Source organism: Glycine soja, chromosome 7, assembly GCF_004193775.1.
Source record: "Glycine soja cultivar W05 chromosome 7, ASM419377v2, whole genome shotgun sequence".
Lineage (NCBI taxonomy): Eukaryota > Viridiplantae > Streptophyta > Magnoliopsida > Fabales > Fabaceae > Glycine > Glycine soja.
In genome coordinates this window covers 28470400-28493761 of record NC_041008.1, presented here as the reverse complement: position 1 = coordinate 28493761, position 23362 = coordinate 28470400, and the positions used below count along the sequence as shown (strand labels likewise).

The 23362-nt window shown below is 32.4% G+C and overlaps 1 protein-coding gene and 1 non-coding gene across 2 annotated transcripts; one reads left to right on the top strand and one right to left on the bottom strand.

The window, feature by feature from the left end:
* LOC114420806 lies at nt 1-107 on the top strand. The gene has a single exon (XR_003668439.1). It is a non-coding gene; the product is annotated as a small nucleolar RNA R71 (small nucleolar RNA).
* A 13061-nt stretch (nt 108-13168) lies between these two features.
* Nucleotides 13169-21686, bottom strand: LOC114419244 (putative receptor-like protein kinase At4g00960). Its single transcript, XM_028384880.1, has 6 exons — nt 21450-21686; nt 21189-21331; nt 20549-20759; nt 18770-19004; nt 17016-17166; nt 13169-13795 (listed from the first exon to the last, which is right to left on the bottom strand). Exons 1-6 carry the CDS (start codon nt 21511-21513, stop codon nt 13367-13369), a joined length of 1233 nt encoding a protein of 410 aa, XP_028240681.1. The 5' UTR covers nt 21514-21686; the 3' UTR covers nt 13169-13366.
* Between the last annotated feature and the right edge of the window lie 1676 nt (nt 21687-23362).

The following is a 23362-nucleotide window of genomic DNA, read 5'->3' as shown; positions in this document are numbered from 1 at the left end:
ATTTAGTGGTGAGGACAGTTTACACACAATTTCTTGAATCTTTCCCAGTACTCATACAAGCTCTCTCCACTAAGTTGCCTGATGCCTGAAATGTCTTTTCTGATGGCAGTGGTCCTAGATGCAGGAAAGAATTTCTCCATGAACACCCTCTTAAGGTCATCCCAGCTGGTAATGGACCTGGGAGCAAGGTAGCACAACCAATCTTTCGCCACTCCCTCCAGAGAATGAGGAAAAGCCTTTAGAAAGATATGCTCTTCCTGAACATCAGGGGGCTTCATGGTGGAACAGACAATATGGAACTCCTTAAGATGCTTATGAGGATCTTCACCTGCAAGACCATGAAACTTGGGCAGCAAATATATTAGTCTAGTCTTGAGAACATATGGAACATCCTCATCAGGATATTGAATGCACAAGCTTTCATAAGTGAAGTCAGGTGCAGCCATCTCCCTAAGAGTCCTCTCACGAGGTGGAGATTGAGCCATGTTCTTAGTATGAAAATTAGCAGCTGAATGCTCAAAATCAGAATGTTTAGAATCACCAGCAACAAAATGCTCGGAATGCACACAATACATGGAATGCTCAGAATGCTCAAAATACACAGAATGATCAGGATGCATACTATGCCTAACTAATCTATGAAAGGTTATATCTATTTCAGTATCAAAGGGTTGTAAATCACCTGGATTGCCCCTAGTCATGTACTATATGCAGTAGATCATGTATTTCTCAAACAAGCACTAAAAAGGGGGTAAAACTACAACTATACTCAAACATATCCAAATGAGCTGAAAATTTGTGAGCAACACCCTAAAATCATGAAAAGATAGCACAAAAATTTTCAGACAAAAATTCAAAGTCTAACTATGAAAATTGCATAAGCAAAGTTTAGAAAAATAGGACAATAATATTTAAAAAATAAAAAACCTTAGTAAACGGCTGATTTTTTAAGTTCTGAGAACCTCAACCAGCTTTAGCTAGTTATGACAACATGACAAATTTTTTTATACCCCAAATGCATATATAATAATAGTCATTTTGATAACCGAAGCAAAAGTTATGGCCGTTTTAAGTTTTGCTAAAAACAAGTTCCCAAATTTTTTGTATCTCTCAAATTCAGCCACACCAAGTACTTCTGGTATTTTTCACACAAAATATGGATCAAAAGAAACTACCACACAAAAGATCAGCCAAAAATAATAACTCTAGCTATCAAAACATAAATCGCCAATTAATTAGAAAAACCGACACTGTTCACAGCACTATTCAAAGCATTATTCACAACATTTTTCACCTTTGAACAGGGGGCACCTCTAAACAGGGAACAAGACTGAAACACACACAAACAACACTAAACAACAGAACTACACACAGAAACAAACACAAAGACACAAAAACATAATTATGAACCTTTGGACCATTACTCCCAGGCAACGGCGCCAAATTTGATCGGGGCCGTACCCGAATCAAATAAACAATAAAATGCAGTATCTAGGAAGTGATCCTAGGTTGTCTCCCAGTGAGCAATGATCAAACAAATGTTCATAACATGTAATAATAAAACAGTCACGAAATGGGGGGGGGGGTTGTTTGCTTTTTCTATTAAACAGCAAGCAAACTTGAATTGAAGAAAATAACAAAACTAAAACATGTTGTTTCCCTTGATTCAAAAGCAAGTCTCTTATCCTAGGTTACGAGAATTTATCCCTAATCAGTTCAACCACTTAATCCAACCTGGAATTAATTTACTAAGCGAAAATTAACACAAGACTGTCATTATGCGATTAAGCAACACATACACCAATTAATTCCTCTCACATGTCCATTAAGCATGATCGTTAATTAAGCACAGAGACAATTAATCTAGCATTAAGCATGCACGGATTAATACCAACAACAAATACAGAATAATTGGTGAAGGGGAAAAACTGATCAGAATTTTATGTTAAGAACAAAACCTCAAAGAGAGCTATTCTTAATCCTCAAGAGAAAACAACACTAGGGATTCAACCTTCCATTAACACAGAAACAAAAAGGAAATCAAGGGTAGAAAACAAACTGAAATTAGAAGCAGAAAATGAAAACGAAAGTGGAATTAAAAGCAGAAAACAAAACTGGAATTGCTACGTGAACAGTGCGCGTGAACAGTAAATACGAAATCTGAAGAATAAAACCCTACAAATTCTCTCTGCCTTGTGAACAGTTACCAGCCACACTTAAAACCCTAGAAGTTGGGCTCACTAAAGGTCACTAGGTCTGGTGGCCCAATTACAAAAATACAGCCCAAAAACGAAATAAAATAAAACTAGATGACAAATAAAATCGTCTGCTCTCTTCAAGTCCAAGTCGGTTCAGCCCAATTCTGGATCCAAGCCCAATTGCTTATAATTTTCCTGAAATTAAATTAAAACACAGAATTAGTCAAGTAGGCCCAAATGATAAAACTGCATAATTAATTTTGACAATTAAGGCTAATCAGTAATTAAAATGGTGATAGAAAGGGGTAAGAAATAGGAGAAAATAATGACACATCAATGAACATCGGATAATGAAAATATTTATGGTTATTGAGATTGTTAGCTTAGTGTAGTCAAATCCCCAACACTTCATTTCATTTTACATTTAGCTCCCCTTGCCATCCATTGTTTGTGTTTTTGCTCACCTTTAATTTGTTTTGTTTTTTGTGTTTATACTTGTCTTAAAACAAATTATCCTTTGCCTAGAACATGAATTCACACAAATAGCCTCGTACAAACAAGTCCTTGTGGAAATGACTTTGTACCCAAATTTCAGAAAAAAAAAAAAACTAAACTAATTGATATGCTTGTCAACGATGTTGATGATGATCAAAGAATACTGGGAGTTTTCAATCTCATTGTGAGATTGAAGGTGTGCCAAAAGTAACCTAGATAATACTTATTGTAAACCAAGAAATAATACTTGTTTTGTAATCTGTTTTGATTAGTGAAACCCTTATAAGGTTGAAGGAGAATTGGATGTAGCCCATGATTTAAGTAAACTAGTATTAAACAAGTGTTCATACTTCTATTCTCACAACAATCATATTTTTGAAGCCTATAAAATCAAGATGAAAGCTTGGCAGAATATAACTTTTGCAATCTGATATTCTCAAAGTGTTGCCATTCATACTCTGATACATCTTTCATCTTTGGAGGATTATACACTGAGTGTTCAATCTACTATTCTTTGATTAGTAAATTTATTTTGTAATTTTTTCTTCATTGTATACTCTCTATGTGAGAGTTATTTGATTGCAATCACTCAAACTTGTTGTTCAGAAATCCACGAGTGTCTTAGTGATCAAAGAATATTTAGGAGTTTTCAATCTCAGGGGCGAGTTTAAGGGTGTGCCAGAAATAGCCTAAAGAGTACTTGTTGTAAGTTAGGAGTAGAAGGAAAAAAATCCTTGTTTTGTAATATGTTTTGATTAGTGGAACCCTTCTAAGGTTGAAAGAGAATTGAACGCAACTCACAATTTGATGAACTAGTATAAAATAGTGTCGATACTTTTGTTCTCGTGTTTTAGACTTGTTTTCTCATGAACTCTCTTTTGGATGCACCGGTTTCTTAAAATTCTATTTGTGAAAATTTGTTTTAGTACCTTATCCGGATTATCACTTTGTCAATTTAATTTTTAATGTCTTTTTCATAACTGTCTTAAAAAAAGATATTTATCTTGGAAAAAAAGTTCTAGGGGTTTACAATAATAATTCTATTCAACCCCTTCAAGTGTGTTCCATTTGATTTCATATATATGATGTTTAGAATAAAAATGGTGAGAGCATCATATCTATGATATGCAAAATAGATTCACTCATATAGTCACTCATCTAGTTGGTCTAAGTAAACAATTTGAAAAAAAAAATAGTTAATAATCAAAGTGTTGAGGATGTCTTAACAGGTCTCTGCAACCTATGGTCATTGTTATAGTTCAATCGAAGGATCTATCAACCATGAATATAGAAATTCTCTTTAGAAAACTTCAAGGTCCCGAGTTTTAGTTGAATAGATAATGAAGAAGTTGACAAAGGAAAGAAATATATTACTCTTCAGGCCAACTCATTTAGGAATTATGGATATAGATATAACTCCAACTCATTTGACCTTGAAGATGAGAAGCCAAGCTTGATGGTAAAGAAGTTTGGAAAATTTTACATGAAAAAGGGCTTGGATCCTCTCTAATTAATAGAGCCAACTGGTGTTTGTTCGCACTCCTCTGCGATGCTAATCAGTAAGTGTACTGAGTCGCACAGGTAATATAAAACGGTAAGAACCGAGTATCGAATCACATGGAACTTGTTTCATCCAGAAAATATGCGTTCAATGAGCAAAAATTTATGTAAAGCAAGTAAATGATAAAAGGGGTTTTTGTCTAAAATTCTAATTAACTACAAATTAAAATATCTAAGAGTGAGAAGTAAAAACAGTCAAGTAAAAACTTTGGGTTATTCTACTGAACTTACTTTCATGTTGTTAAATGTTTTTTCTCTATTTAACGTTGTCTTAGTGTTCTTATGTTGAAAAATAAATTACCCAAACCAAGATCCCTCGAGTGAATGAGCCTAACTCTATTTAAACTTTGTCATTGATCCCTTAACAAACTTAGTCTAAATGAGTTGCATTAAGATTACAGCATAATAAAAACTAAATCACTGCACTCCGTCCCCAGACATACAGTTTTCTAGCCTGCTCTATCAAGTTCTAAGGGTTCAAAGCACTTCCCAGTACTAAAAATCCTAACTTTACATACAAATGGGTGATCAAGTCACAAGCATGCAAGAAATAAGCACAGATAAGAGCAATAAACACATAAAAACAAATTTAAATAGATAGTAAGAGAATATTACATCAAAGGTTTAGCAGAACTCCCCAACAAGAGATTTAGCCTTCCATTGCAAGTTAGCAACTTTCAGCACAAAGGATATATTTTTGAAGAAAAACTAAGGTTACAACTGGTTGAGGATGTCTCCTCCACCTCTAAAACCCTAAAACCTAAACCCTCTTGGAGGCTGAGGCTCTATCGTTTCAGCTTCTTCTCTTGCTCTATTTTTTGACTCCTCTCTTATTTTACGCCAACTTCAATGTTTTAAAGGCTCCTTGACATTTTAGATTCTGAAGGCTTGCTTAGCGTGATTTTCTCGCTAAGCGTGAGTTAGTGAATTCTAGTTTGGCGAGCTGGGTGCACTGAGCGCGAGAAGGGACAAATGACTCGTTGGGCGAGCTGACGGCACGCTGGGCACGTGCATCTGACACTGGTCATCTTCTAGGGTTTCCCAACCCACTAAGCGAGCTAAGTGTCTCACTTAGCCGATATCACTCGCTAAGCGCATATGCCTCGCTTAGCGAGACACCAGCTACTTCAACCTTCTTCTTCTTTTAGCCTGAAACTGAAGTTGATTCACATTAATTCATAAAATTGGGAGTATCTGCTGAGTAAAACCAAAATAAACATAAAAATATGTAAAATTCTTACAAAAAGAACCATAAATTAGGGAAAAGATGCTAATTTCATGTAACTCTTCAATACAAACGTTAGTCGTAAATAACGACTAACAGTGGTGCAGTCAAGAAAGGTTCATCTATTGGATTACATCAACTTTTATTTATTTTTTCCAATAATTTATAAAGAAAAAAATACTAAATAAAAATAGTTATTTTTGCTTCCATTTCAAATTATTTAACAACATTTTTGTTTGTTTTAGAATAATTATCAAGAAAAGGTATTAATTTTCAAGAACAACTTATTGTTGTTGTTGAAGTCAAAAATCACAAACACGGTTAAACCTCCTGAGGCGTGGCAATCACTGACCTAAAAGGTTTATCTGCGGTGTCTCACGCAAACCTCCCATGATACAACAAGAATGTCTTGGTGGGGCTAAGGTTATAGAACTTGCAAAGGAAAGAAACAACCTAGGAGTAAAGAGGGGGAGAGATTAATAGAAGCAAAGAGGAGGAGCAACACAATTGGCACCTCAATCACTTTTAAATTCACATTCAAATACTTGTTGATTGCATCAGTTTCTGCCAACCATTTTTATCACCAATTACGAGCCTATAATTGCCATTGTCCCCCCCTTGATTCACACTTTTATTAGTATTAATAGCGTATGTAACTGATTGCTTAATTGTAAGAGATTTGAATTTCAAATTCTTGAAAATAAATGTCATAAGTTTCCTTGTTTGCCTTATGATTTCCATGTAATTAAATCTTTTAAAAAAATCTTTTGAAATAAGCATTAAAATTAAAACAATCCCCCACATATTTCAAAAGAATAAATTACATTTAATAAAGAAAATAAAATTTATGGCTTAACATGAGGTATAATCCATCGGACTTGGTATAGCAAGTTATATGAACCAGACCTAGACTGATAGGACTTAACACATAGTGTAGTTGGTGTAGCAAGCTATATGAACCAAAAACACTTGGCATGTGATAGTGGTCTACCAATCACAAGACACCTCCACAATCTTTGCCGTTATCATTGTGTTGCGCTACTAGGTCATGCGCGTGCTCGATATTCATGAGTGCTCTAGAGAACTTGCCAAGATCTCATGCAAACAGCCCCACTTGACACTTATATAAGTGATTCAATCAAGTGCATGCTGCAAATCATACACCACCCATAAGTGATATGAAAATCATTAAAAACTTTATAAGATGTAAAACTTTCTCAAACACACAAAGTTTACTATAAAGTTTATCCTTTCATTAATTCAGCTCTAACACTTTCTCACACCATAGGAATAGACTAAAAGCAAATTGATAGAAATCAATTTGAGTGTTAGCAGAACTAACAAGTGACTTGATTTTACCCGTATGAACCTTCTTCATGGGATCTCTAATCACAAAGGTTGGGTTACAATGACTTGTTTGTTTTCAAGTGGCTTAAGTATTATTTCCCTCGATGTTTCTAATATCATATTCATCCCTAGGGGTTTTGTCAAAGGATCTGCTAAGTTTCCTTCTGACTTCACATAATCTATGGAAATTGTTCCATCTTTTAGAAGCTGCTTAACCACAATATGTCTCAGTTGTATATGTCTATTTTTCCCATTAAATGCTTTATTCTTAGCCACAGCTATCACTGACTAGGAATCACAATGCATAGATATTGATGGGGTCGGTTTCATTCCCAAAGGAATGTTAGCTAAGAATTTTTTCAACCACTCAGCCTCACTACCAGCCATTTCTAGAGCAACAAACTCCAACTCCATTGTTGATCTAGCAATAATAGTTTGTCTGGCTGATCTCCAAGCTAAAGCACCATCACCAAGAGTAAACACATAAGCACTAATGGATTTTCTCTCATCTGAATCAGAGACCCAGTTAGCATCGCTATACCCTTCAAGTACTGTGGGAAATCCACTGTATTAATAGCATAATCCATGGTACCTCCCAGATATCTCATGAGTCTAGCAAGTGCATCCCAATGGTTCTGATTTGGATTATGGGTATATCTACTCAATCTGCCTGTTGCGTATGCAATATCAGATCTAGAAAAGTTCATCAAATGCAATAAGCTCCTAATGATTTGGGCATATTGAGTTTCAGCAATTAGTTTTCCTATGTTTTTCTTTAATTGAGAGTTAGCATCATAAGGGGTACTCACTGACTTAAAGTCATAATATTTATACTTCTTGAGAAGTTTCTCAACATAATGCTCATAGGATAGTAATATACTATCTCCCTTCCTTTTAATTTTAACTCCGAAATTAACCCTTGCTTCACCCATGTCTTTCATATCAAATTTAGATGCTAATAAATATTTAGTTTTAAAAACTATATCATTGCATGTACCAAAAATAAGTATGTTATCCACATACAAGCTTATAATAACATGGCCATCATTCACAAACTTTGTATACATGCATCTATTAGCATCACTACTAGAAAAACCATCAACAAGTAAAGTCTCATTAAACTTTTCATGCCATTGTTTAGGAACTTGTTTTAAACCATATAGGGATTTCAAAAGTTTGCACATTTTGTTCTCTTGACCATCCACCACACACCCCTTAGGTTGAGTCATATATATCTCTTCCGCTAAATCACCATTCAAGAAAGTTGTCTTAACACCCATCTGATGAATCACTAACTTATGGATTGTAGCTAAGGCTATCAAAATCCTAATGGAGGAAATCCTTGTAATAGGTGCAAAGGTATAAAAAAAATCTATGTTAGGTTTCTAAGTAAACCCTTTAGCAATCAACCTTGCTATGTATTTATCTATAGATTCATCACGATTATACTTCCTCTTAAAGATCCATTTACATCCAATAGGATTTGCACCCTCAGATAGATATACTAAATTCCATGTATTATTCTTTTTAATAAAATCAATTTCAATCCTAATGGCTGAAGAACTATTAGCTTTTGAAAAACTTAAGGGATCATCCATAATAAGATATGTATAAAAGTCATTTCCAAAAGATTTCTTTGTCCTATGTCTTTTACTTCTCCTCAAATCCTCGCCATAGGTTCACTATAGGTGATGCAATCCTACCCCGCAAGGGCATTGGATAGAAAACTCCAAGTAGATTGGGCCAGAGATGCAAGAGAAGGCCCTAGGGTTCTTATGAGCCTTAGGGTAGATTTCGGGCCCATGGGCTAAGTACGAGCCCACTTATCTTTGTAAATATTAGATTAAGGTTTCATTATTTTTGGGCCTTGTATTTAGGGCTCCATAATGTAGGTAGGGTACCCTAGAAATATAGGATTTTTCAGCCCTTGTATTTTAGGGCACCTAGACTAGTTTTTGTATTAGGGGTAGTTTTGTAATTTCACATGCACTAAGTGGGTATTTGATGTGTGTGATTGGAAATAAATTTAATTGAATTGGTAGAAGCCCAATCCAATTAAATTTTAGAGGGGGAGGTGAGCATTTGCTTACTACATCCCATTGCCACATCATATAGTCACACTTTGTGCATGTCCTTCATGCTTTTCATGCCTCATAACACCTAAGCACACTTAGTGGAGAATCTTGGAATTGATCTTGGATTAGTGGGCTGAACCATAACTAAAATTCACTAATCATAATTAGTGAAATTTTGGCTCCAAAGTTTGGCTCCACAAATTCAATTTCAAATTCAAGTGAAATTTGAATTTCCCTCCAATTTTGTGTGACACTTAGGCTATAAATATAGGTCATGTGTGTGCATTTTTTTGAACTTTGATCATTTGAATATTAAACTTCAGATTTCAAAGCTCATTTGGAGCATAAAATTTCGTGCTCTTCTCTCCCTCTCCCTTCATTCATCTCCTTCTTCGTCCAAGCTCTTATCCATGGCCTCCTATGGTGGTGAGCTTCTTCTAGACTCATCTTCTCCTTGAAGTGGCATCTCCTCTCTCTCTTCCTTTCTCCATTCCGCTGTCATTCATCTTCCAAGAAGCAAAGGAATCCATTGATGAAGAAGATCCTAGGCCTACAAGCTCCAATGGAGCTTGCATCAATAGGTTTCAACTAGGTTTCAAGACTAGAAGCAGTACTGGAACTAGCACTCGACCTCAAAGGGAAAACATCCTCAAAGAATTCGGCATTCTTAGCTCCACGATGATGTCACACTCAATCATATCACTCTTAAGAACTAGAAACCTATAGGTAGCACTATGTTTAGCATAACCAATAAACAAGCAATCAAAAGTATTAGGTCCTATTTTCCTTTTCTTTGGATCGGGTAACATCACTTTGGCTAGGCACCCCCTCACTCTCAAATATTTCAGGTTTGGTTTATATCCTTTGCATAATTCATAAGGGCTCAAACCTGTTTTCTTATGTGGAATTCTATTTTGTAAAAAACGAGCAGTCAAAAGGGCTTCTCCCCAAAGGTTGTTAGGAGTAGAGGAACTAACAAGTAAAGCATTCATCATTTCCTTAAGTGTTCTATTTTTCCTTTCAACTACTCCATTTGACTCGAGGGAATATGGTGGGGTTACTTCATGAATTATACCTTCCTTTTCACAAAATTCATTAAACAAAGTGTATTCACCACCCCTATTGGATCTCAGCCTCTTGATTTTTCTATTCAATTGATTTTCAACTTCAACTTTATAATATAAAAACATATCAAACACTTCATCTTTGTGTCTAATTAGATAAACTTTAGTATATCTAGAGTAACCATCTATAAAGGTTACAAAATAACTATTAGCTCCTCTTGTCATAGTTTGTTTTAAATCATCAAGATCATAATGAATTAAGCCTAGCAGTTCAATTTCACGTGGTATAGAAGGACATGATTTCTTAGTTAATTTCGATTCAACACATATTTCACATTTCTTACTTTGTTTATCATGCATATTGATTAAACGTTGTTGTTGCAATTTCATAACATATGTTGGATTAACATGTCCTAATCTATCTGCCATATATCATAAGAATCAATCAAGTAAGCAGAAGAAGATGCATTCTCATTAATCACTTTAGAAACATTGAGTACAAAGAGACCTTAATCACAATAACCCTTCCCCACAAATACATCATTCTTAGTCATAACTATCTTATCAGACTCAAAGGAAATCTTTACCCCAACCTTTCCCAACTATGCTACATAAACAAGGTTAACTCTGATAGAGGGAACATGTATCACATCATTCAAAGCCAGTTTTTTCCCAAATGTGAGCTTGAGAAGAACTTTTCCCTTTCCTTGAATTGAAGTATTTCTCAAATCACCAAGATAAACTTGTTCTTCTCCATCCCCAACAACAGCGTAGGAGGTAAACATAATCTTATTAGCACAGAAGTGCCTAGTAGCCCCAAAGTCTACCACCCATTTGTTCACATTGGTGACAACATTCACTTGAGTGACCATAACAATAATGTCGTCTCCTTCAACCAGGTTAGCACTAGGGTTAGGAGGATTGTCATTTCTCACAACTTTGTACCTACACTAAGGAGCAAAGTGTCCCAACTTCCCAAAAACAAAACAGACTCCCTTTTTCTTGAAAGAAGGATTAGAAGTAGGAGCATGTTGGATGGGATTAGAATGAGCAGCACGTGGGTTATTATATTTGTACTTATTTTTGTTATTGTGATCAGTTTTGTTGGCATACCTCTTATAAAATGACTTGTCTTGTATTGTGTTTTCCTTGGCAGACATTGCTTGGGTCCTTGTTGCAACACTTTCCTTCCTATTTGTATCTTCAATGATAATATGGGTGATAAGGTGTGGTAGTGACATCTGTTTGTGTCTATGCTTTAACTGTTGTTTGTAGTCTATCCAGGATTCCAACAGCTTTTCAATATGGAGTTTAGAAACAAACTCGTTAGGCAGAGAGATGTTTTCAGTCTTTGGGTATTCCTACAACTTGTGGTATTCATTGATTTGTACCTTAATGTCATGGTCCAATGGTAGTAGTTAGCGATGATGAATCTTTGCCTAACCACATCCTCGACAATGTATTTGGGTATGAGAGAGTCCCATATCTCTTTGGATTCCTTGTAGGAGCAGTAGACATCAAAAAGAGCATTAGACAAGGCACCTAACAAAGTAAGATGACATACCTTAATGGCCTGAACCCATTGTTGAAGTTGACTAACATCAGCAGCGGCATTAAGTTTGGGAGTGGAAAGAGCGAAGACAACTCCATGCATGTCCAACAAGGTATGAAAATGTTCCTAACAGCAATAGAAGTTTTGGCCAATGAAGACCCCAATTTTTGAGACATCAGGTAGCGACTTGGCAAAGCTTGCAGTCGGTGGCGTGGGGTTGGCATTATTGACAGGTTTTGTGGTTTCAGCCATGAACTAAACCTTTTATATTGTTGTTGCTGAAGTCGAAAATTATGAATGCGGTTAAACTTCTTGAGGCGTGGCAGTCATTGACCTAAAAGGTAAATCCATGGTGTCCCACATAAACCACCCAAGATACAACAAGAACATCTTAGCGGAGCTAAGGTTACAGAACTCGCAAAGGAAAAGAAATAACCTAAGAGTAAAGAGGGAGGGAGAGAGATTAATAGAAGCAAAGAGGAGGAACAAAACAGTTGGCACCTCAATCACTTTTGAATTCACGTTCCAATACTTGTTGATTGCATCAGTTTTTGCCAACCATCTTTTTTTATCACTGATTATGAGTCTATAATTGCCATTGTCCCCCTTTAGATTCCAACTTTTATTGACATTAATAAGAGATGTAACTGATTGCTTAATTGTAAGAGATTTGAGTTTCAAATTCTTAAAAATAAATGTCATAACTTTCCTTGTCTACCTTATGATTTCCATTTAATTAAATCTTAAAAAAATTCTTTTGAAATAAACATTAAAATTGCAACACTTATATATAGTAATGAACAAAACTTTATAAGGTTATACAATCCCAATTTTCACTAAATGATTTTATTAATAAATAAATGTTTAAAGATGAGACATAAAATCTATTCTCGATTATGAGTTTTTTATTTATTAAATAAACAAGTTCATAATTTTCAACTTATTAGAGAATTGTTTGGTACTTAATGCATATCATAATTATAATTTCGATAAATATATCCATTTTTATTACAATAATACAATAGTTTATAAGATAATTAATAAGGAAACTTTGATACAAGTGTTTTCAATTTAATGATTAATTTTATAATAATTTTGATAATAATAAGGAACATGTAAGGTTTAAAGAAGAAATGAAGATAAAAAAAAAAGGTTTATAGAGATACAGTAAAGTAAATAGACACAAATTCGTAAAATATGAAAATTGAATACATACACGATGACCTTTTGCCAATTTTCGATGTAGGCCTTGTTGGTATTTGGGAAATTAAGTGATAGTATTTCAATCCCACAAAAATTGACATTTAACAATTTTATTTATAGACTTCTAATACTAACGATCAAATTATATTATTTTTGATATGTGTACAATAATATTCCTAAAAATATTCATTTGTCACTAGTAATTGTCTTTGTATAACTTCTCCACGACCACGTCAAATGGTATTTTGATTGTTGAAAAAGATGTTTGTTTCAATCTTACATACCTTAATGAAATTATCAAAATTGTCAACTCCATCTGAGAACACATTCAACTTCTCAAATTTTAGGTTGTATTACAATCGCTTTTGAATAGACTTTTCTATTCCTGTCAAGCCAAGTTCATCAAAACATAATTTTGATAACTTAGTCAAATTTTACGTGAGAGAACCTACTCCTACGAAGTTATATTTCTTCATATAGTTTTTTAAATTATTCTTTTTACAAGCAAAAAGAATTGCTCCAGTGGCACTGAAAAAATTTCCCTACTCCTGATAACATTTACATCATAAGTATTTAATTACATGATTACAAAATTCATGATACCAAAAAATAAAACAATAAGTGCCCTCAATTTCTTTCTTCAAAAACTAATCACGCAACACCAAACGTTGCATCGGTCGTTTCCCTCGCCGGTCTACTTCAGCTGTAGTATTGGAGCTTGTTGTTGGTGTTGTTGCAGAAGTGGTAGTGTTAGTGCCACAATTTCTTGAAGAATCAAAAGTGTGCAAATTAGAGTCATCATCAACTTCCCCAGAAGACATTGCATAGGGTCTGCGTGATACTCTTCTGTATCTGGAACCGGGTATTCCTGGTCTTGTTGGTTCTTCCATGTGGCCTGGCGGTTTCTTTGACAACACCACAATCACACGCCCCATCGTAGGACGTAGGTTTAGATCACCTTGTGTGCAGAGTAGACCCAGTTGAATGCACATTTCTGCTTGTTCTGTTACCGCTGTGGAGGCCAATGTTGGGTCCACGATTTCTAATGCCCTCCCTTTCTTGTATAGCCTGTATGCCTATAAGATTAAAGGAAAAAAATAAACAAAGACATCAAAATTAGAAATGTTTTGCATTCATAATTGTTGAACTTCAAGTAAAAATGAGATTAAACAACTTGGGGTATCAGCGTGTTTGGAAAAGCGTCTGGGACGCACATGCTTTCTTTTTTCTCGCGTCAAAGCCTCTTGTTAACGGAGAAGCTAATATTTTTTGCTTTAGAAAATTGGCGTCACGTCCAACCAAAACGCATACTCAAGCACGCTATATGTTTGTGTAATCGTTTGTGTTTGCATGCTTGTGTTTGCAAAACACAAACAGACATTGACAAAAACATCTAGATCCTTCCTTTTGTGAACTATTGGATTCGTCTTGGAATTCATGCAATAAGAAGTTAGACAGACAACTAAACAGTGCACTTGATCCTCAGTTGATCAGTGTAATTAAAATAAATGTGCACAAATTTAGACTCACTTATGCTATGATGTTTTGTAATACTTTGTATTTATTACAGTGGAGAGAACACAAATGTTTGAAGAAGGCATGTCACGCTTCCATGACGACATTGAAGGCTTTTGCATGTTCCTATAGATACACTCTGCCATTACTTGAGGTAATTTAAGTGCAGCAGTCTTCATTATTTTTCTGCGTTTTCTTTTTTGTTAATTTGCAACTTAGAGCCAAATTGTAAATACATTTAATTTTAAGAATCTGACTAAGTAGTATTTTGAGAGTAGTAGTTAAGAAATTAATATATGCAGTAATTTTTATTAAAAATAGAGTTTAATTTCAATATATTATTACACTAAAATATATAATAGATATCACTTTTAAGATGGTTTATATATATATATATATATATATAAATAAAAGATAGTTATTAGAAAATTTATGAATTCATACTCATTATGCATGTTTATGATTAGATAACATAATAACAAGTCTTTACAATGTACGTATTTACTCTTACAAATAATAATGTTACATTAAATATCACTATAAGAATATGTTAGTAACATATTCTATACAAAAATTTAACTTTTAGTTTTTCAATTAATGTCCGAGGGATAACTATTATCATTTTCCTAATTTTAAATACAACAATATGCATAACATCCTCATTATTGTCATAATTTCATCACATATATTATAGATTAAAAGAAAAGAAAATAAATCATACTTTTCAATATATATTTGTTCCTTTTTTATGTATGAAATATCTTAATATATTACATTCAATTTTTTCCATCTTAAATACGCGGCAAAACTACTAAACTGGGTCCTTTTTACAATTTTTTTACTAAAATGGGGCTGTTTTGTAGTTATTTATCCCATGTGTCTCTCTTTTTTACTATAATGTGTCTATCCGAGGTGTGTGTTCCACGTAAAGATGACACGTGACACGACTTGGGACGCGTCCTGTGTACATGCGCATGCGCATTGGGCGCATTGGGTCGTGTTGGGGACCCAGACGCTTTAGGTCGCGCTGGGGACCCAGGCGCGATCCAGTTGGGTCACACTTTATTTAATATTTTTTATATTTTATATATTGTTTTTATTTAATATTTTTATATTATTTTATTTTATTTTTTTATATTTTATTTAATAGTTTCTATATTAAATAAATTATTAACATTATGTATTATTTTAAAGTCATAAATAATTTTTTATATTATTTTTATTTACTATATTTTTTATATTTTATTTAATATTTATATATTAAATAAATCCTTAATATTAGAAAAAATAAAGAAAATATTAAATAAAATATAAAATATAAAAAAGTAAAAAATATTAAATAAAATAATATAAAAAATATCATAAAAACAATATAAAAAACCAAAAATAGAATTTAATATTTTCTATTTTTTTATATTTTATTTAATATTTTTTACTTTTTTGATGACAAATTATGACCATATTAATTAGTAATGTGATCAAATTAAATTATATTAAAATTATAAATAATTCTCACTTGATATGACTTAATTTTTTAGTTTAGTTAAGTGTAAATTTAAATTTTAAAACTTATACTATTAACAAGTTACATGTAATTTCTAATTAATTATTCTAAAATATAAGATATTTTCACGTAAGGTAAGTCTTGACATTTTATGAGCCTGGAACGAAATAATAGATAGAATTCCTTTATACACAAGTTCTAATGGCAGAAAAATCTTTTTGTTCCCTTAAAACAAATAATCTAAATTTGAGTAACAAAACAAAAATATTTTTAAGCCTAATAATATAAGATAAAACATAAATAATGACACTGACGTTAATAGTATGAGTATTAAGTTGTTAATACCAAAAAAGTATGTGTATTAAGTTGATATATTTGCAGTTGCTATTACCATATATTAAGTTAATTAAATAAGAATGGCTTATCTAAAAAAAACACTTAATATATAAAAAAAAAACACTCATAAGAATGGCTTATTTAATAATTTTTACTTTTTTATATTTAATATTTTCTTTATTTTTTTCTGATATTAAGGATTTATTTAATATATAAATATTAAATAAAATATAAAAAATATAGTAAATAAAAACAATATAAAAAATTATTTATGACTTTAAAATCATACATAATGTTAATAATTTATTTAATATAAAAACTATTAAATAAAATAAATAAAAAATAATATAAAAATATATTAAATAAAAATAATATACAAAATATCAAAAATATTAAATAAAATGTGACCCAATTAGGTCCAGGCGCGACCCAACGCACCTGGATCCCCAACACGACCCAAGGCGCCTGCTACAGCGCTATCCATCGCGTCTGTACGCAGGGCGTATTCCAAGTCGTGTCATGTGTCACCTTTACCTGGAACGCACTCTTCAGGTAGGCGCGTTGTAGTAAAAAAAAAGACCCATAAGATAAATAACAAAACAACTTCATTTTGATAAAAAAAATTTATAAAAAGAACCCAATTTGATACTTTTACCTAAATACGCAGGAACTATGACCCATGACCAGTATTCGAGTTGGCAATGTCAATTGGTTGGCGGAAAGATACCTCAATATTAGTATGTCCCACCAATTAAACACGCGACAACTAATTACCTAAAATAATAAACGAATGAAAGTCTACCTCTACCAAATAGGCAAGAAGTCAAAATGCGAACAGTCATAACTCCTAACCTTAATACTAGCAAAAAGCTACAAATAAATAAAAAAGATTAGCAAGATAATAGTGTGGGATAATTTAAAAGTTATTGTAATATTATTACCCAGTCCAGGAGATTCTGTGCACTAACGTCCATATCAAACGATGAATTTCTCAGGCCACTGACCAATTCCAACACCAAAACCCCATAGCTAAATACGTCTGCTTTCACGGATAAATGTCCATGCATTAAATACTCCGGAGCCAAATAGCCACTGCATATCACATCATATTTCCTATGTTATTAGTATTATTATTTTATAAAACTATGGTACATACCAAAAAATAAAAATGTATTCAAAAGAATGTTATGCGGCAGGACATGAAAAGATGCATTTTATTTTAAACAATTTTAGTGGAGCATATTTTCTTTGGCGTGTGTGTACACACTAGTAATTATTATGTACTTTCAGAAGCCGTAATAGATTTAAACATATAATAATTGTTTATTTAAGTTAAATTCCACAAAATTAATGGGAAAGATAGCTAATAAAGTTAAAAAAATTAGTTTATTAAATTATAATTATTTAATAAAATTAATTAGTATAATCATTAAAAAAATATAAAATCACAGAAAAATAATAAAATCATAATTTATTTTAAAATGATAACTAAAAAATTGAATAAATATATTGAAGATAAAAATAAAAGAAAATATAAAAAGTTAAAAACTAGCGTTTTGAAAAATATTATTTCAAATAACATTTAAAAAGCTTATTTGATTATATTCAACAAGAAATTTTAGTTAACTTCTAACCTTTTTACTAGATAAAAAAAACTTGTTTGGATGTTTGGTAAATAATTTATTTAATAACTTCTAGCATTTTTTTTTTTGGAATACTACTCAAAGTAACATTTTTTCAAATATTAACTTTTAGCTTTTTATATTTTTTATTTTTATATTCAGTATATTTATTAAATTTCCTAGTTATCATTTTTAAATAAATAATAATTTTATAATTTTTTATTGTCATTTTACATTTTTTAATTACTTTAACAACTAATTTTATCAAATATTTATAATTTAATTAGCTAACATTTTAACTTTTAGCTAACAACTAATTTTTTAGTTTCTAATTAATTTTAAGTTAATTTTACCGAATATAATCATAAGCTACTAACAAGTTTATAAAAAACCTTATTTATCAAATAGATAAACAAATTTTTTAGGGACTTAAAAAAGTTTAAAATAAGTTAAAATATCCTATGAAACATAACCTTAATGTTTTATTAAGCTCATTCTATAATTTACATAAAGAAAATTTCGGCCAATATGTTTTATGACCCTATAAATTTAGTATCTTTGACATGACAACATATCAAAACTCGTTGGGGTGGTCATCAGGCAACTAAAAATAAGAATCATTATATTTGCAGAGAAGAAAGACAAAATTTGTTATTAAAAAAACAAAAAAATATTATATTTGTAGAAATGTAAAGCATTTTTTTTCTGTACCAAAAAAATGTAATGCATTTTTTAATGGCAGGTTATGACGGATACTAAAACAAGTGACAATGAACATTGTCAGGATAAAAAAAACTCAAATATTTTTACCAGAGCTAAAAACAAAACTCATTATATTTACACAAATTTCAAACATATATTTAAGCTGGAAATTTTTCTTCAAATCTACGAAAGTAATAATAGTACTAGATCACGAACGACTTATAGGCTGAAATTTTCAATTTTAAATAAATTCCATATATGGGCAGAACGGTTGTGATGGTATATATTTAATTAACAAACGTGTTGACTTTTGATAATTTAAATGTATTTGGTTGAAAACTTTTAGGATGAAAGAGATTATTGCTACATACTTGGTTCCAGCCACACGGGTGTTGACATGGGTTTGGTCTTCGGGGAAGAGGCGTGCGAGGCCAAAATCTGCAATCTTGGGGACCCATTTTTCATCCAGTAAGATGTTACTTGCCTTTATGTCGCGATGTATAATGCAGTTGTGAGAGTCTTCGTGTAGATAAAGCAACCCTCTTGCCACCCCAGTGATTATGTCAAACCTACGTTTCCAATCTAGCTGCTCTTTCTTCTGGGATTCTGCATTAATTTTTAACATGTAAATATTTGTTTTATATATCCAGTTTTGAATGGTCGTGTTTGAATAAGTGTTTTATTCCGTAGAACACAAAAATTACACATCTCAATCCACAAATCAAAAAGTTATGAATAATAAATTAAATTTAACTTAACCTATTGCATTATAATACATCAATACTTCAAATTAGCATTAGTATATCAAGGTAATATTTTGATTCATTTTATTTGGGATTTGTTAAAAAAGAGAAAAAAAAATAAGCCAAACAGAATTTTATAAAAAAATATATTCTTATTTTTTTAATTTTTTTATTTCAGATCTCAAAATCTAAAATTATACACTATCATCCAATAAATTTCAATCTAAAAATAATTTTAAAAATTGAAAAGATTTAAAATTAAATAATTTTTTATTTTTAATTTTAACTCCTACTTTATAGTAACTTTTAAATTAAAAAATTAGGTCAGGTACACCTAATCTTATGAAGGCATTATTATGAGAAAAATCAACATAATTAAAGGGTGTTGGGTGGAAGTTTCTTTCATCTTCTTCGAAGGTGGAGGTGTCCTACAATCTAGAAACTTTCTAGGTTGCAAGTTGTGTGCTTAACTGAAGAAAAATAAAAAAATGGGTTTGCGTATTTAGTTTTGAACGTTATAAACATGTATCCAATTAATTAATAATTTTATGTATGTCAAGGTCAAGGGATTAAGTGCTGTCTCTTTCTAGTTTCCTAAGGCTTTCCGAACAAGGAATTACTTTAGATGAGAAGGGATGAAAAAGAAAGCACGTCTTGGGACTCACAGGTAGTTGCGATGTTAATGTAAAAAGAAATAAAAATCCATATTATGATATTATGAAAAAGAAAAAAAATGCATCGGGTCTAGGGAAGTCACACAAAAAAATCTGAAAACAGAACATGTTTAGGAGCACAATGAAATTTTAGTTGAAGGGAAAACCTCAAAACCATTTCCCATATTGGCTTGAAATTTGAAAATATGGAGTCAACAACTCAAAGGCTTAATTGACACTCTCAACAGAATATGGGCTGGACTTGACATTGCAGAAGTTCTATAAGAAAGAATAGGAAAAAGATTTTTTTGGCATCCAAAACTATTTGACACACAGATAGAGACAGAGAGAATGAACCAAAAAGAAAAAAAAATATAAGATAGATGATATGATAGGAAGAGAAAAAATAATTATTGATGAAGTGTTTAAAATAAGTGAGTGTTCAGATATTAACTATCAAGAATATATCAAACTATCGTAGGTCAAATCATTCACTTAGGTCCATTGTCCATACTTAATTTGTAAGAAACTCAAAAATTTAGAATGGCATTTTTTATGGGTGGCCATGGTAGCTTCTGGGAGGGATTAAAAAACTAATCATGAAAAGGCCAATATCTCTCAACATATATATTTTTCATGCACATACATTTGATGATCAAATTCTCAACTATATGTTAAATTGAATGGCTTTGACAACACAGGAAAATAACAATCAAATCAAGTAAACAAAGGGGCTTTGCAAAGAAGCACTCACTGAAGAGAAGCTTGTCGAGGCTCTCGCGACGGACATACTCGTAAACAAGAAGCTTTTCGGAGCCATGGGTACAATAACCAAACAAATTCACCACATTACGGTGCTGCACACGTGCCAACAACTTTGCCTCGTTGACGAACTGCGTCTTCCCTTGATTCGATCTATGCGATAACTTCTTCACCGCAATCTCTCTCCCATCATTCAATTTCCCCTTTATGGTCCCAAATTGAATTAAAAAAATATCCAAAAATTAGAACAAGTCTCAGATTTTTTTGCTTACCAAGTAAAACCATAAATTAGTAACAACAATTTATCCATGTAGAACTTTCTCGAAAATTTGTAAGCCTTTCTGGGTACAGAGAATTAATAATAGTTCTTCCTTAATCCCCAGTAAAATTTATTTGCTTAAACTATTAGAAAAAACATAAGTCCCACCACACTAGTTAGAAAGATAGCGTTAAAGATAAAGTATATATAAGTTGAGGACAGTTATTGTTCTACGAGTTATTCTTGAAATTAAATTAGGTTAAAATTCATGTTCTATAAAAAATATTTGATTTAATTGAATCATTTCTCAAATTCCAAGCTTAATAAACTCAAACATGAAAAAACGAATAAAGATTGAAAATTGATTTAGTACCTTATAGACGGGTCCAAATCCTCCTTCACCTAGCTTGTTAAGAATATGAAATTTGTTGGTAGCAGCAACCAATGTTTCGTAGGGGAAGATCTTCTGCTCCTGTGCAGCTAAGTTCTGTATTTCGTTTTCTTCGGTTTGTCCCTCTAATTATATACATAAAGTTTATAATTTTATTATGATGGGATACTCAGCAACCGGAAAATAAATTCAAAAATAACTATTTTAAGAAAAAAGGAGAAGAATTGGGTTTTGTTGCTTTACCTTTGCTGGAGCTGAATTTGAAGGGCTTGATTAGATTGTGAAAGAAAGTGTTGGGTTTGGTCATGGCGTCATGGCGCTCTATGGTCCCAAAATGAGCCCATGAAACAAAAGTAAAGGATTGATTCTTCGAGCAAGAGATGCAAATTGGATGCTGAAAAAGAAGAACAACTGTTTCGTATTAGAGCAGTTGTTTTTCTCATATGCAATGAACAAAATCCGTACATAAAAAATCAAAATAATAATTTTAATTTATAATGGTGGCGTGTTGGTTTTGTTCACATTGACCCGGTGGGTGACCCATCTTGACTTTCGCCATTTCTTTCTTTTTAATTTGTTTTTTATTATGAAACCCCACTGTGTACATAAAGAGTTTCATGGAAAAACAACACAATTTTGTCTTTTTATTTTAAATGTGTTTAATGATGAAACCTTTGGAATATATATCCGGATATATAGCTTAATTAGGAGTTCTTCTCTAATGAAACCTTTAAACCTTTGGACTATATATCCGGACGAAACACCTTTCTTGCTCTAATGAAACCTTTGGACTATATACACAAGTCTTATATGTTATATTCTTTGCTTGGCAAGGTAGCCTGAATTTGAATTAAACTTTCACATCCTCACATGGTGAGTTGATTACCTTATAATCTTTTTAAACATATTGTTTGTGAAAAGACAAGAATGATTTAGTGTTAAAAAATATTTGAATTACCTGTCTCGAGTTGAGATTGTTAGTTTGTTATGACTAGAAATAAAATAGAAAATACTTGTTTATGACCATGTTGTCTAATGAAACCCTTTAAGGTTGATGGAAAACTAGATATAACATTAGTTGAGTGAACTATTATAACAAGTTTGTGTTCTTTGTGCCTACTTTTTCCCTTATGTTTTTCTTCTTTTTCCCTTATGTTTTCCTTGCACAATTACTCAAACTTAGTTAGAACTCTATTTTACTCACACACGATAAATAAATAAAAAGGAGTTCCAAGTTCTGACATCTTAAAAATTCTACGGTTAACAATAAAAGTGTTTAATTTGAATTTCCTTCTCTTTTTGGATCCAAACACTACAGTGCACATATTTTTTCTGTGCACGAGACTTTCTTCATCATTAACTTTTGTACAGAAAATTTTTCCAAAATGTATATAAATCTTCAAATTTATGGTTCTTTTTGGTAGGATTGTAAATAAAAAGAAGCTATTTTGAATAAGTGCCAAAGGAGTCATCGCGCTAAGCGAGCTCAATGTGCTTAGTGCGCATCAATGGCTAAACCCAACCCCAGTGCGCTTAGCGAGTAAAGGGGAATCTAGAAAGACATCTGCTATGCAAGCACGCGCTTAGCACATTATTAGCTCGCTAAGCGAGTTGTCTGTCGCTTTCCAGGCTTAGCGTGAGATTGACGCTAAGCTCAAATTCACTTACTTGTGCTAAGCGCGAGAATGGTGCTAAGCGCGATGTCGAGATCAGGAAGCCCTTTTTAAGCCTGATTTGCACAGAATTAGGGGGGAGCCAAGAGAACGGTTCATTACTGAGAGGTTTGAAGAATGTGAATTTTAGAGAGCATAGAGCAGAGCAAGGGGCCAAGTTTTCATCTTTTAGGGAGATTAGTGAGTTTTTGAGAGATTGTGAGTTTCCTAGAGGTGAAGGAGACATCCCCACTCCTTTGTAAGCAAGCAATTTCTCTTGATTCCTCTTCTTTAGTGTAAAAGGAGTTTCCTTGCCATGAAAGGCTAAAACCATTAGTTGGGGATTCTTATTGAGTAGTTGATGTAAACTCTTTTTCATATCTAATTAAGGTTGTTTTATGTGTTCACAGTTTCTATCTATGCTTATTGTATGCATGCTTGTGGCTTGATCACCCATTTGTATGTGCTGTTAGGGACTTTAGCATTGGGAAATGTACTGTTTCC

Coding starts and splice junctions, on each gene's coding strand:
- LOC114419244 (XM_028384880.1), bottom strand. CDS start 21,513: ATGACCAAACCCAACACTTTCTTTCACAATCTAATCAAGCCCTTCAAA. Junction 17,167..18,769: donor ACCCGTGTGGCTGGAACCAA/GTATGTAGCAAT, acceptor TGTGATATGCAG/TGGCTATTTGGCTCCGGAGT. Junction 13,796..17,015: donor CACAGAATCTCCTGGACTGG/GTAATAATATTA, acceptor TTAATCTTATAG/GCATACAGGCTATACAAGAA.